Here is a 15,256-nt window from a genome sequence, read left to right on the forward strand (position 1 = left end):
CTTCTGAGCTTACCAGGTCATCTGGGAGCAGACCCTTCCACTGGGTCAGAACCCCACTGTGGTGACCAAGCACCTCCTGTGGGCTCTGACTATAAGGCATACCGATCGATCGATCTTATGTGGCATGACTGCTCTTTTTTTTTATCAGTTTCATTGAGATAGAGTTGACATATAGCACTGTGTAACTTTAGGTTGTCCAGCATAATGATCTGACTGACACACATCATGCAATGGTTACCATAAATTTAGTTAACATCCATCATCTCATACAGATACAAAAAAATACGTGTACATATATATTTTTTTCCTCGTGGTGAGAACTCTTAGGATTTACTCTTAACAACTTTTATATACATCATACAGCAGTGTTAGCTCTAGCCATCATGTTATACACAAAATCCCAAGCACAAGTGCTCTTTATGGAATGGGGCTGACATTCTAATTGGGGCAACAGAGTTAACACAATAAAGATAAAGGCAACAAACACACGAACAAAAACAACTGAGTGGAAAATTGTATGGCTATAAGACAGAGACAGTAGAAACTCCAAGATCACTGAGGGCAGAAGCAGAGAGGAAATGGAGCTGAAACCCATCTCTTAGAAGGCCAGGCAGGAATCTAAATAGGCAAGAGAGAGAAAGGAGGAGATCAAAGAAAAAGACAAATATGTAAGAGGGATTAAATATATCAGAGCATGGGATGTTCCTGAGAGCAGTAAGAAAAGTGACTCATGTACATATGTTTTAAGGAATGGTGAGAAATTTAATAGTTAAGACTGGGGTAAGAGCCATGAAAGCAAGGGTGGAGAGTTAAAATTTGACCTGACAGAAAATAGGCATCTATTCAAAGTTTCAGAATGGGGATGTCTATGTATACAAACATCTTAATGGAGTTGGTCTCGGTTATAGTGTCAGGCAGAGCAGTAAACCCGGCATCCACGGTTTCTGAGGAGTACACAGAGCTAATGAGAAACTGGACCAGTTAATGTGAGGAATAGAGAAGACTGTCAACAACGAGAGACACTGAAGCAAAAATCAGCAGAACTTGGCAACTGGACAAGAGAATGGAGACAATAGGTATATCTGAAATAATACCAAAGTCTTGAGTAAGATAAGGAGGATGCCAGTGACCAGGACCAAGGATTAAGATGAGGGGAGATCTAGTGAGAGCATGTGTTTTGGTGAGAGGGGGACAGCTAGTTTGATTTCAGAGTTCAGTGTTGTCATTCGCCTCTATCTGATTAGAGAACTGATATATTTCTAAAGGAAAATTATTTGCTTTTCAAGAAAAAAATTAAAGTGTGTAGGTTATTTCTTCCTGACTGTATTACAGACAGAGCTTATAAAATAATTAGATGGAGGATAACAGCAACTCAGATTCCACGAGCACTTCAAATGGAAGCAGTTTTAAGAATGATTTCTGTGGTCACTAGGATGATACATCAGAATCTGAATGATGGAACTTTCAACATCTTTTTAAATAGTTAATTGGCTGATGTCTGCCAACAGGAATGATGGAAAACTAATTTATTCCAAATTAATTTAAGAAAATCTGAGCAAAAAAGGGGGCACCAGGGTGGCTCAGTCGGTTAAGTATCTGACTCCTGATTTTGGCTCAGGCCAGGGTCTTGGGATCGTGGGATCTGGCCTGGAGTTGGACTCCACACTGGGCATGGGCTTGGGATTCTCTCTCTCCTCTTCTTCCTCTGCCCGTACCCAACCCCAACCCCATGCGCACTTTCTCTCTCTTTCAAAAACAAACAAAACAAAAACTCTCAGCAAGGAATCCACAGATTGAACAGAGTTGAGAAGAATACGAATGTGGTTGGAAAGAGAAATAAACATTAGCCAATTCTATATCATCAAGTCAGTGTCATTAACGTAAAGATGTTACCTGCCCGGTCCCAACAGCTCCACAATACACCACATTGGAGCCCATGCACCCCAGCAACTCCTGGGCAGCAGCAAATTCATCTTCGACTCCTCCCACCATAAATGTGAGGTTCCCAGACCGAGCAGCTCCCACACCTGAATGGTTTGGGGGGTAAAGGGATAGAACAAAAGGACACATTTCTTCAAGTGTTTAAGTAGATAATAAAATTACAGAAAATCTCAAAACAAATAAAAATATCTTGCCTCCAAACTGTATTTATGTCAGGCATGTAAAAGATAGTCTAAATCGCTCCTGGAATGTGTGTGTGTGTGTGTGTATTTTTAAGGAAGCGCTACACCCAACATGGGGCTTGAACTTATGACCCCAAGACCAAGAGTCACGCTTACAGACTGAGCCAGCCAGGTGCCCTCTTCTAGAATATTTTGAAAATTAAGTAGCATGGAGTTTAATCCTAAACCAAAAGGGACCTACAGATTCAAACTCTTATTCTCAGTTCATGGCATGAGTAATATGGGAAACTAAAATATGCATTAATTCACATGCACCTATTATTCTAAGAAATCTATCCAGTAACAGAAAGTATATGAAAAAGGTAACTTGTGCCCTGACCAGTACAAGAACAGCCAGAGGGGTCTGCTGCCTAAGTCTGGATTTGGGGGGTCTCCGGCCCATTTGCTTGCTCTCCGTGTACCATTTGCAGATGATATCTACAAAGTGGAAGACCTGGCTCTTTCCCCTGGCAAGAGTCCTTTTCAAGGTAAAGAAAACAGTTGCTTATTTAGACTGATTATTCTGATGTGCATTTTCCAATCAATATTATATGATTTTTCTTTTCCTTCCTCCTATATGCCTTTTGGGCAATTCTTCCTAGTGCTGTGAGCAGGAAGAAGAAATGAGCTTTGGTCTGGCTACTCCTTCACAGCTCTTAACAAAGGTCTGATGCATATTCATTGATTGAAATGATTGGTTAGCACACAAAACCTGTCCTAGGCATATCCTAAAAAAAGGAGGGGAAGCTTCATTCATCTAAATTGTTATTAACTCTAAATAAAACCAAGAGTATTATTATTGTTTTTAATATTAGAGAAATTTTAATTCATAATTTTCAAGTTAGATTTTGTTGATCAAAACCAGAAAAGCATGTGGGAGAGCTGTATTAGTATGATTTTTGCCTTTACACTTTATTTTATAGTACAGCTAGGAATAAAGAAATCGTAATTGTCTGTGCCATGTATCAAACCTGGCCATTAGAACAGACAACTGCAAGTAATGGCCTACTTTTTAATTTAATTTATTCAATGAAATACATAGTTTATATATAAAAAGCCCAAGTGGAGAGATCCATATTTCACTGAAATTGTGAATATTTTGCTATTGCCAAGCCAAGCAGCCTTTTCCACTTTACAGTTGATGCTATTTTAACTAATCATTAAAAGCAAAAGAGGTCAGCATTATGTTAGCCAAATAATTGTGGAAAAGGGAGTGCCCATGTGTTATGAAAGCCTGAGATGCTCACGCATAAGGTTAAATTACATTTCACAATATTTTCAGACACACTTTGGAAATGGTTATGTACAAAACCCAATTATAACAAATGCTTTTAATTAGCCAGTTTGTGTTCTTTGAACATTCTATAATGTTGAAGTTTAAGTGACTGTCACTTTGTTAGTTTCTAATTTACTTCACTAAGATGGTAGATCATCATTACTATTTTCCAATTCTTTTGCTCAATTTCTATACCCATTTTTATTCAAACCACATAACCACCCTTAGTCCTAATCCTGTTGCTCTGACCTAGGAATTAAGTAGACAACTTAAGTCAAACCTTACAAACAAATCCAGCACTATCCATCATAGGTCATAGCTTTGTATCTAGATTACAGATTACTAAATAGCTTCAGAGAGTCATTTATTAAAGGAAAATTAATGCTGACGATGGTTCTCAGCTGGTTAATCTTTTGACAGGTATACTTTCTCACTTGTTCAAACACATGCTTCAAAAAGAAGAAATAAGTTACTTAAGCAAGAGACCACAAAAGAAACAACTCATTTTTCAAGTCAGAGGTCTGTGGTACTTCCACACTCCTTCTCTCAAGGTGGTGGCATCATTATTAGGACTTTTTCATAGCCCACAATCCAATGTCAGGGCCTACTAAACTGGGTAATTCTAAAGGTTTGGAATTCTTCAGGACCAAATCCTGTCTTCCATACACATTCCTCTAAATGTGTGACTCTATGAAGCCTAGTCCCACTGCAAAGAAAAATTAAGATCTAAGTAATCCTAAAATAAATGGAACCATTTTGAGCTTAGGAAATACTATCTAGGAAGGTGGAACTCTGCCTTTGGCTCGAGTCGTGATCTTGGGGTCCTGGGATCGAGCTCCACATCGGACTCTCTGCTCAGCGGGCAGCCTGTTTCCCCTCTCTCTCTGCATGCCTCTCTGCCCACTTGTGATCTTTCTCTATTAAATAAATAAATAAATCTTAAAAAAAAAAAGACATTCTATAGATTATAGAAGATCCTGTACAGATTTTGGATTCTATCAGTAATAAATAATACATTTATTATACTGTCATGCCACTTTAATTCAAGTCTATTTCCCAAAACAGACTACACACTTACACAGTTGCTAGAATATTGGGAGTATTTTAACTTTACATTTTAGTAACTGTATATACAAAATCAAAATATATCCTGTACTTAATTGTATTACAGCATTTACAACTCCAGTGCTTCTCTCCCATGACCACAGAATCAGAAAAACTGAACGCATTTGTACAAATGAAAAGGCAAATGTCCAAACCATACAAAGTAGGTGGCTGGACCATCCTGTTTTTAAAAGGACAGCCACCTACCACTTCTCCTGGAATCTACTTCAATTTCAATCAACCTTGGCGGGGAGAAACACTTTAAATCTAATCCAAGTCTCAAAGTCAGCCTCTTTCTTTCTGTCAAAGATATCACAAGAAGCCTCCATTACCTAAACTGCCTTCCTTCTTTCTTTCCTTCCACTCCTATTTATGGTGGACATAAAAAATGTGACCACTGGAGAGCCATCTGTCAGTGGTTCTTAACCCTGGGAAGAAGAAATATCCTTGTCCTCAAGGAGTTTGAAACCTAGTCTTTGCGGTGGTGGAAGTGTGTGTGCACATGTATATGGAGATGGGAGAAGAGAGAAGGCAAACAACTGTAAAGAGTAAAAGACAGATGCATACTACAGGAGAGGTCTGCATATGGTCATCTGGAGGTTCAAAGAGGAAAAATATCATCAGCAATTATCTGTTCAGTGCCTTTAGCAATTTGCTCCATCCTTGTGCATGGGAGAATATTTAAAATACAACTATTCCAGAAGGTCCAAAATAAAAGGTCATAGTAGGTATAAAACACAGTCTTTTGCCCTCAAAAGGTATAAAATACAGTTAGGGAAAAGAGACACATACCACCTACTCAGAAGTAAAGGCCAAAAGTGTACATCATGTACCAAGTGTCATGGATGAGGACAGCAGCCACCAAAACCTGATTCCCTCTTTCCTCCCATCTGTTTACCTCCATCATTGAAAGGCTAAAGAGTTCTCAGGAAGAGAAAGGGTGAAAAAAGAAATACTGTTCTCAAAGAGTAATGGTCTTGGGGCGCCTGGGTGGCTCAGTGGGGGTTAAGCCGCTGCCTTCGGCTCAGGTCATGATCTCAGGGTCCTGGGATCGAGTCCCGCATCGGGCTCTCTGCTCAGCAGGGAGCCTGCTTCCTCCTCTCTCTCTCTCTGCCTGCCTCTCTGCCTACTTGTAATCTCTGTCAAATAAATAAATAAATCTTTAAATAAAAAAAAAGAGTAATGGTCTTGCCATCAACTGCAGGTAAGCTTTGAAAACTCTGACAAGAATATAGGTATTCTGGGGCGCCTGGGTAGCTCAGTTGGTTGAGCATCTGCCTTCAGCTCAGGTCATGATCCCAGGGTCCTGGGATTAAGCCCTGCATCAGGCTCCCTGCTCAGTGGAGAGCCTGCTTCTCCCTCTCCCTCTGATCCTCCTCCCCAGTTGTGCTCTCTGTCTCAAATAAATAAATAAAATCTAAAAGAAAAGAAAAAGATTACCTCCCCCTTTCTTTAAAAAAATAAAATAAATAAAATAAAAAGAATACAGGTATTGTCAATCTATTTGAAGACCATGTTCAGAGCAGTTTAAAACAACATGAACTGAGCAAATGATTTTGTATGTTTTACATATGGACACTGAGTTCTGCCTATTATCTAAATACACACAAAACCCTATTTCTCTTCACAACAGACTCAAGTTTGCTTATTAGACAAAAAACAAAAAACTGAGGATCAGGATTAAGAACAAATATGAAACCATAAGATTTCACAATGAATTTTAAATATGGGTCTGAGTATCTTAGAGGTCCTGGCAAACACTGTTTGGGAGTGGAATAAAGCAGCCTCAAGGGAAATGGAGTTCTTCCTTAAATTGAGTTACACGGTTTAAAAATTCTCATGGTTACTTTATGAGGGATATGGTAAATCAAATAGAAAACGTTCATCATATTTTTGTATCAAAAGCAGAGGTAATTTTTTCAAGGTAATTCAATTCTTGTTTTATATATGTTTCTAATTCAGCCTACCCACAATACAGATCAACATTAACAATAATCATCTCAGTCCAATAGTTTATGTTTATCTGTGTCTCAATCTTTGGCAGTTTTATTTGTTTTAAAAACCAAAACAGGCTTAAGTTTCAAATTATGTGTCAACATGAACATAACTAGCAGCTGAAGACATTATTCACTATTACTCAGTATTTGTACATAGCGTCTCATTATCGTTTTCTTTCTTCTTCTTCCTCTTCTTTTTTTTTTTTTTAAGAGAGAGAGAGCACATGCTCAAGCAGGGGACAGCGGCAGAAGGAGTGAGAGAATCCCAAGCAGGCTCCAGGTCCGGTGGGGAGCCTGATGGAGCGCTTGATCTCACAACCCAGAGATCATGACCTGAGCTAAGATCAAGAGTCAGACGCTTAACTGCCTGGGCCACCCAGGCATCCCACACTACTGTTTTCTATTAAGTAAAAGTTATTCTTTCTGAAGTACTTGTGCATTTATGTTCACCAAAAAGAATTACACAACTCACTCTTCCCTTTGGTCTTGAGTCATAGGAAACAATGAACTTTCTTTTTTTTTTCTCCTAAAATGGCTTCTGATTTTTTAAGTTTTACTTCTGTCAGTGGGCTCTAGCCACTTCTCTGGTTTTCTCATCTATTCCCTGGAACAAAAACCACCATGCTAGACATACCCAACTATTTACAGTAGCTGGTATGTGTAGTGATTTTTTTTTTTTTAATGTATCCACGCCTTTCCTGGGCAACTCCCTTGTATGAAATTCCCTGGCCCTCTTTGCCTGGCATACTCCCAATTATCTTCCAATGCTCAACTCAAGTCAACTCTAAAAAGCAATTCACGACCATAATCCCCTTTCTCTATCTTTATAACGTTCCCAGTGGTATCTGTAATAAAGCACTTACACTACTCTAATCAATGATTTTTCTGGTGTGTCTTATAAGGATCTTTATGGGCAAGAGCTGTTTGAATCTCAGCACCTAGCATATAACATGTGTGTGATAAATGTTCATTGTCTTTTTAAGAGGTGAGCAGAGAAGAAATCAATGGTTACTAAAATAACCAAGAATACTAAGTAAGACAGTGTTTTCCAGCTTATCAAAAAAGCTCAACTTTGGAGTAGGATTATTTTAAAGGTAATAGCATGTTCACTTATTGTTGCATATACACACGAAAGCAAAAATGCGTATGTACAGAGACGTTATCATGAAGACACCAAAAAATGAAGAACATGTAATCTGAGTTGACACCTGAAGTAAGGTCACAATTCAAGGTCACCCCACTTGGATAAGTTTGGTTCCTCCCTCTGAAGACAGTGATAAAATCACTTGTCATACACACTCAATGTAAGCTCAAATGTAAGCTCAAATGTAAGAATACTTTGGAGAGGTATTTTACATGGTTATCACACAAATGTTATAAAAAAATTAAATATAACAAGTAAACTTACGCAGCCTGAGTATCTCAAGGTCTATGGCCTAAGAGCAGCACAGAATTGAAATTTGGAATTTAGCCTTACTAAGAAGCTGAACCAAGGGTTATGACAGAAAATCCATTATGCAAGTGCTGATAACTTAGAATAACCATTTACAAGTCACAAATAAGGAGATTATTTTTAATCCTAGGACTATCAAAAAGAGACCTTCAAATCCAGAGAGAGAAGAGACTAAAATCTAGAAAGTACAATCAAATTGTATTTATTTTTGGTACTGTAAAAAATCTTGCCACCAAAGCACTCTCACTGATATATAGCAAAACGCAGTAAATCACTTAATTTACTCAAAAGAACTTAAATGTTTTAACCAGTCTGCCATCAAAAGAGATCAAGAAGAGGACCAATGGGACTTGGGCTGCAATGTGAGCCGTCTTTAAAATGCAATTGTTCTAATCATTTTCTACAGATGCAGCCTCACAAGGGGCTGCTGTCACAGGGACCATTTACGACTTGTTATGGTGTCTCTATTGTTTACCGGGGACATTCACTGAAATAGGCGACAGCTGGGACAGAAAGCTGCTACTCATCGAACAATATAATCCCGTGAAAGTAATCAACAAATTTAAGGGTGTTAATTAACTTTACACTTTATCATGTTCAATTAGTTGTCCTTTCTAGAAAAGATTGCCGTGCACAATCAGTTTAGAGCGTGCCATGTTTGATTTGTAAGTGATCACTGTTTCTGTTTCAGAGTCCATGTCAGATGTTCTCTTGGGTTTTGGTGACACAGATGAATGGCTCTGCACATGTTAGGGGGTGATCTGGTTTAACATAAGCCAGCATAACATAACCCCTTGTTAACACTACTTCTGGCATTATCTGTGCTGGAAAGAGAAAAGCAAAAACACTCTCGACACTACTGTAGAGTCAGATAAACAAAGTTTAGTTAGTTTTTCCTGAAATAAACACAGACACGGACACATGGGAGAAATAAGCAATTTTTCATCATTATTTTTCAAAATAAGACCTGTCTTTCAGGGGCATGTTTGGGATCATTTCCTCCCAGCAAGATCTCAAAGCTCTGCTGCATTATGCACAAAGCAGCACTGCAGCCTCGTGCTTTACATAATGCAGATCGCCTTTTCCGCAGGTGAACAAATGCTAGCGATGTGCTGTTAAGTACTCGCTGCTGTTAAAGTCTAGAATGTGACTTTTAAATCCAGAAGCTATATTTTGTAAGTGTGGGAAATCTGCAGGGAAGGACATTCATCTATGAATGTAGTGTGCCTTTTCTCTTACCTTTCATACACCTGTCCCTCCCCACTTGCTAATAGGACAAGGAAAAGCTCACGATGGAGTGACAATATATTCAATACTGCATTTTAATATAAATCACTGAAGTTCCTCTGCACTGATAGAGCTTTTGCATCAAAATATTTCGGAAGTCCCTGATGAGGTGAACAAAACCGGAACCTGAGGTTTAACAGCAGGTGTCTTCTTAACTTTAGGAAAACAATACCAAGGGACAGGTATCGATCTCTTAAAAACAAAACCAAAACCAAAACATCTACACAGCCTTCTGAAACATCTTCATAAAGCTATACCTTGTTCTTCTACGACTAGCCGTTTCCTGCATAATTCAAATGAAATGCATATAAATAAACGATAGCTGGTTAGCTAGTTATAGCATGCGTAAGGACAAAGCCGAACTTCTTCAAAATAGAAAAGTTGTTAACTCTGAAAGCTAATAATGTCCTAAGTTAAATATTAAAGAAGGAAATTATAGGCTATATCTGAAACAGCTGAAACCACAATACACAGCAGCAGAAAACATTAGTTTTCTGCAGAAGATCTGCAGGGAGAAAGGAAGCGGTCGATAGATCCTTAAATTGGAAGCAATAGCCGTTCTTCTATCCAAAGTTGGCAGCTGCTACATTTGCAGACCTGGTTCATTATTTACCCATAATGACCATCAAGCTGCAGTCAAAGTCAGATCACAACAACTGTCAGCAGCTCTTTTAATTAGCCTTGTTTGAATTCAGATAAATATCACAATAGACCTGCTTATGCTGAAAGAGCAACAGAACGTTCCACATGGAGCTGGGCGGGCTTGAGAAGGACCAGTGAGTGCAGTATGGAAGCCATCAGACAGAAACACAGTGGGGTTTTTAAAGGATGGGGAAATCAGAGAATAAAATGGTTTGCTTTCATTTTAAAAATCACTTTAAAAACCAATTCCCTGACGTTCACCCCAGATGAAGATGGTGCCCAGTGTTGAAGTGCAATGTTAAGTCTAGGCTTCTGAAAGCTTGATGTCTGGAGTCCAAGGAGAAAGTTAACTTAATGCCACTGGAGACTGTGATCTTAAAAACTCCACCTTGTAGACAATGTGTCTTTCAACTTCAAAATTAATTTCTAAAAGCCAAGTTTTTTAAAAAAAAAGCTTTCAGGTGCCTAGGTGGCTCAGTGGGTTGGGCCTCTGCCTTCGGCTCAGGTCATGATCTCAGGGTCCTGGGACTGAGTCCCGCATCGGACTCTCTGCCTGCCTCTCTGCCTACTTGTGATCTCTGTCAAATAAATAAATAAAATCTTAAAAAAAGAGAGACAAAAAAAAAAAAAACACCTTTCATTAAATGCTTGCAACTTTATTAGACTTTTCTTATTTCTATTTTACTTTCTTTAGGAGCTGCATAATTTGCAACATTTTTCTGTGATAGGAATTTGTTATCTTCTATACATTCTTTGTGTTCAGCATTAACAATCACAAAGCAAAAAACAGGGCCAGATTTTGAGTAATCCAATTCCTGCCATATTCCACCCGCTCTGGGGCTTTCCCCCCTCCAGTCTGCTTGAGAAAAAAACAAGTGTGATGATCACCTGCCCTCTATTTTACAGAGAACTGATTGTTCACATATATTCTTTACAACTTTGGGGGTAGGTAAAAAGAAGAGACGGTAGAGAGTAAGAAAGAATAAGAAAAGGCAAGATGATAACCTCATAGCAAACCAAAGTAAACTGAGGACAGCAAGAAACTAAAGAGAAGGCTGTGCAAAAAAGCTACGCTCAGCTAACGAGGAATTATAGTCTCTGAATCCACTCAGGAATCCCTTTGAGAATCTGGACTCTTGAATTTTGGAGTGGGCACAGCTGAAGAAGAGGTGCTTCTAAATGGAAGCTGGACTCCGTCCACTCTCATTCCTTCTAGGCCTTCAGCTGTTACTTATTGTTCTGTAACCATTTCTGATGCTGCAAAACGTAACATTAAGGAAGAGTAACCACATTTGCATGTGGGTCAAAGACATGCTGTTTACACAGGGTTTGGATCTCAGTTGTTATTTCCTTATTAAGAAGAAAAACACTCCTATAGGAAGCAATAAAAAAAAATCATTATATTTGTGGTCGACTTCAAGTACTGAAAACCTGTGTAATAAAACATTTACAAAGTGTTGTGAGACCAAGTATGTGATAAAGGCAACTACTGAATGTTGACAATATAAGTGGGGAGAATTCTTCATCTGGTTTCATGAGAACAAATCATAGCAAAAAGGAGTACTTCTTCCCCCTTTTTTGAAAATAAACAATAAACTACACACATCACCATCTCATAGACAGCCTTCCCTCCTTACCCTTTAATACACCCTACCTCCTGACTATGTGCATAGCCAACCGTTGTGACTTCGTCAGTATGTCAAGTACCAAGACAACAATCAACTTGTCATTCAAGTCTAGACTCCAGCTCAATATATATGAATCAGAATTCATTACCAAACAAAGCCTCATACCCATGAGGATGGCTACTATAAAGCAAAATAGATACAACAAGCAGTGGCAAGAATGTGAGAAATCAAAATGCTTGTGCACTCTAACTGCACAATTAGAATATAAAATGAAGCAGCCACAATGGAAAACAGTATGGCAGCTCCTCAAAAAATAAAAATAGCATCACTGTAAGATCCAGCAATTCCATTTTTGGATATATATCCCCAAAGAACTGAAAGTAGGATCTTGAGGAGCTATTTATACACCAGTTTTCATAGTGGCATTATTCACAATAGCCAAAAGGTAGGAATAACTCAAATGTCCATCAATGTATGAATGGATAAACAAAATGTGATATATACACACGATGGAATATTATTCAACCTTAAAAAAGAAAGAAACTCTAACACATGCTGAACATGGATGAACCTTGAGGACATCATGCTAAGTCACATAAGCCAGTCACAAAATGACAAATACACTGTCATGGTTACACTTATATGGGGTGCCCAGATAGTCAAATTCACATAAAGACAGAAAGTAAAACAGCGACTCTCCTCCAGGGGCTGGGCAGAGAGGGGAATAAGGGGTTGCTGTTTCATGAGCATATAATTTCAGTTTTGCAAGATAGAAAGAGTTCTGGAGATAGATGGTGGTAATGGTTGCACAAAAATGTGAATGTAGTAAATTCTAGTGAACTGAACTGTCTACTCAGAAATGGTTAAGATGATAACTTTTATGTTATGTATATTTTACCACAATTAAAAATAAAATAAATTTTAAAAGAAAATTTAAAGAATTTCTTTTTGTTGGTGGTATTCTGATTCTCACACACTAAAACCCCAGAGGATTTCAGCGAAATGCTATTAACTTTTAACATGCTAGTAATGTTTAATATAATGATTTTTATGAACCTATATGTAGTTGTCTAAAGAAAACTGAGGAAAGCCTAGTCTTATAATAATTAATAAAAAATAACAATTAATAGAAAATACATAAATGTACACAGTTGAGGCAAATGGGTAAAACTAAGATCCTCCAATTCCCAGCACTATCTTAACTTAACTAGGCCAGGTGGCTCCCTCAAAGACAATATGTACAAGTTCTGCTAAGAGGTCATCGAGGAGTTAAGTTGAAAAAAGCAAGAGACTAACCAAAGCACATGACCTACAATCAAGAACTGGTTAAGCCAAAAACAGGCTACAGAAAGAAGCAAACGATTATAAATCCATAGGAACTGGTATTTAAACTTCAGCCACAAACATGGTAGTTGGGAAAAAAAGAAGTTCCACCATGTTGTATGTGCCACAGATAGATATAGATATAGATATAGATATAGATATGCCAACATTCATAAAAATTAGATGCCACCTAGAGTCTTGGCATGGTTGGGCTGAAGGGTGGGGATATAAAATATGAGAGGATGTAAAGTGAAATGAAATGACTCTAAGATTTTAGAGAAGGCAATAATCCCAAGATAATAATTGGGAGCAAGGTGAGGGCTGCTGCTCTGCCTAATTATGAAGCCAGATTTAGGCCAAGAGGCTACGTTTATTTAATTTCCTTTTTCCCTATAGGCATAAGAAATGGTGGTGCCTTTGTATGAATTGTAGAATGTTTCAATTCAAGGCAGACCACCTACAAAAAGGCAGCCCCTGTGCAGAAGCAAATGGGAAAAAGGCTTTACCCTAAGCAGGCAATTACGTAAGAAGACCCAAGTTCTGCATATGGAGAGTGAGTAGCAGTGTAGGGAAGGCACAGCAGAGCTCCATTCAAGCTCCAGTTCTGACACTAACAGTATTATTTTGTGCAAATCAACAGCTTGGAGCTTGGAGTAGAATCCCATCTCCAATTCTACTAATTTGTGAAATTGATCAATTTATCGCAGCTAATTCATATATCCTTTCAACTTTAGTAAACTCCTACTATAGTTCACAGCACTGTGCCAGGCAACTTCAAGGCAGGATGGTATTTTAATAGTCTCTAGGCTCAAAAATCTTCCAATCTAAAACGAAACAAACAAAGTATTTCCAATCTAATGAGCTCCACATGTTTAAACAACTTTTGTCTTGCCATTCTCTCACGCAGACACCAAACTGGTTCTTCCTCCTATGTGTCCTCTCTCAGTTAAGACACTACTATAGCACTAGAAATCCCAGGGCAGCAGTTCTCAAGGTCAGTTCCCAAGAATATGACTGCCACAAGATATTAATGGATATTTACAGTTATGTGGCAGCCATGTTTTGTTTCCAGCCAATAACCTTTCCCATCCTCCTTCTGTCAACAAATCGTGCTACTCTGGCCAAAGGGCTGTACTCACGGACAATGAGGGCATCCCATCCTTAGGGCAACTAGCCCATGGGGCCAAGCAAATACAACAAAACCGAGAGGTCTTCCCTGGGTTGCTAAGCTATGGCTGCTGAGGGCTCACAGGAAGAGTGTGTGCAGTAAGGTAATGGGGTTGACATGCAAAGCATAGCAGAAACAAGCAAATAATAAAGACAGAAAAAAGGAGAGTGTTTTCAGCAGCACCATGTGGTCAATTCTTGGTTCCTGAAGCTCTTTTTTCCATTTGAAAGCTTTCTTAGTCATTTCCAAATTCCCACCCAATAGTTCCTCAAATTGATTAAAGATTTTCGGATAAAATAGATATACCTTGCTAAACAAAGTTAAATGTCTAAGAATTTAACGACTTAATATGCAAATATGAACCTGAATATATCCAAGAGGGGGATAGGAAAATACACCATTTCTCAAATTTATTTGATCACAAAATTCCTTTTTTTAAGGAACATCCTCAGAATTAAGTTTTCCCTAGGGCTATGCTCCAGGAAATGCTACCTTAGAGTCATCTGACATCTTCCTACCTTTCTTTTTTTTTTTTTTTTTTTTTTAAGATTTTATTTATTTATTTGTCAGAGAGAGAGAGAGCAAGAGTGAGCACAGGCAGAGTGGCAGGCAGAGTCAGAGGGAGAAGCAGGCTCCCTGCGGAGCAAGGAACCCAATGTGGGACTCGATCCCAGGACGCTGGGATCATGACCTGAGCTGAGCCGAAGGCAGCTGCTTAACCAACTGAGCCACCCAGGCGTCCCAATCTTCCTACCTTTCTATATCCACTAATCTATTAATTTCTGTTGATTCTGGTCTGAAATTTCTCTTTCTGTTAGTACTTTCTCAGTTGGTTATTTTCTTTCCCTTTCGACATAGCTTTTCCTTTTTAAAGACAACTGGGCATGTCTCAAGAAGAGTAGATAGCTAGATTTTTAAATCATAATTTCATGAAAAGTAATTGAATTTGCTTACATTTATTGTGATTAGACATATTTCTAGCACATTTTGTATTTATTTTCATTTTTCCTTGAAAAAATTTTTCCCTCCTCTCTTGCCTTTTATTGTATTGATAAAAGTCTTCTAAATTCCTTTACTTTCCTGTGGTTTTTTTCTAGCTATCGATTGCTTTTCTGTTCTTCTAAATGATAATCCTTTAAAACTTTAAACACATATAACTAACTAATAACATCAGAAGTTTTTCAGGATTTCTATTTTCTCTTAAATATGATGTGAG

The 15,256-nt window shown here is 38.3% G+C and overlaps 1 protein-coding gene across 1 annotated transcript in view; it reads right to left on the bottom strand.

Annotated features, from left to right (window-relative positions):
- HIBADH (3-hydroxyisobutyrate dehydrogenase) overlaps positions 1-15,256 on the bottom strand; it is a 106,276-nt gene that overhangs the window by 12,680 nt on the left and 78,340 nt on the right. The window contains exon 5 of the mRNA XM_004762551.3: positions 1,894-2,027. Coding sequence (XP_004762608.1) covers positions 1,894-2,027 — 134 coding nt within the window. The remainder of the gene's footprint in view (positions 1-1,893; positions 2,028-15,256) is intronic.

This window comes from Mustela putorius, unplaced genomic scaffold (assembly GCF_011764305.1).
Source record: "Mustela putorius furo isolate JIRA1106 unplaced genomic scaffold, ASM1176430v1.1 tig00003845_pilon_pilon_pilon, whole genome shotgun sequence".
NCBI lineage: Eukaryota > Metazoa > Chordata > Mammalia > Carnivora > Mustelidae > Mustela > Mustela putorius.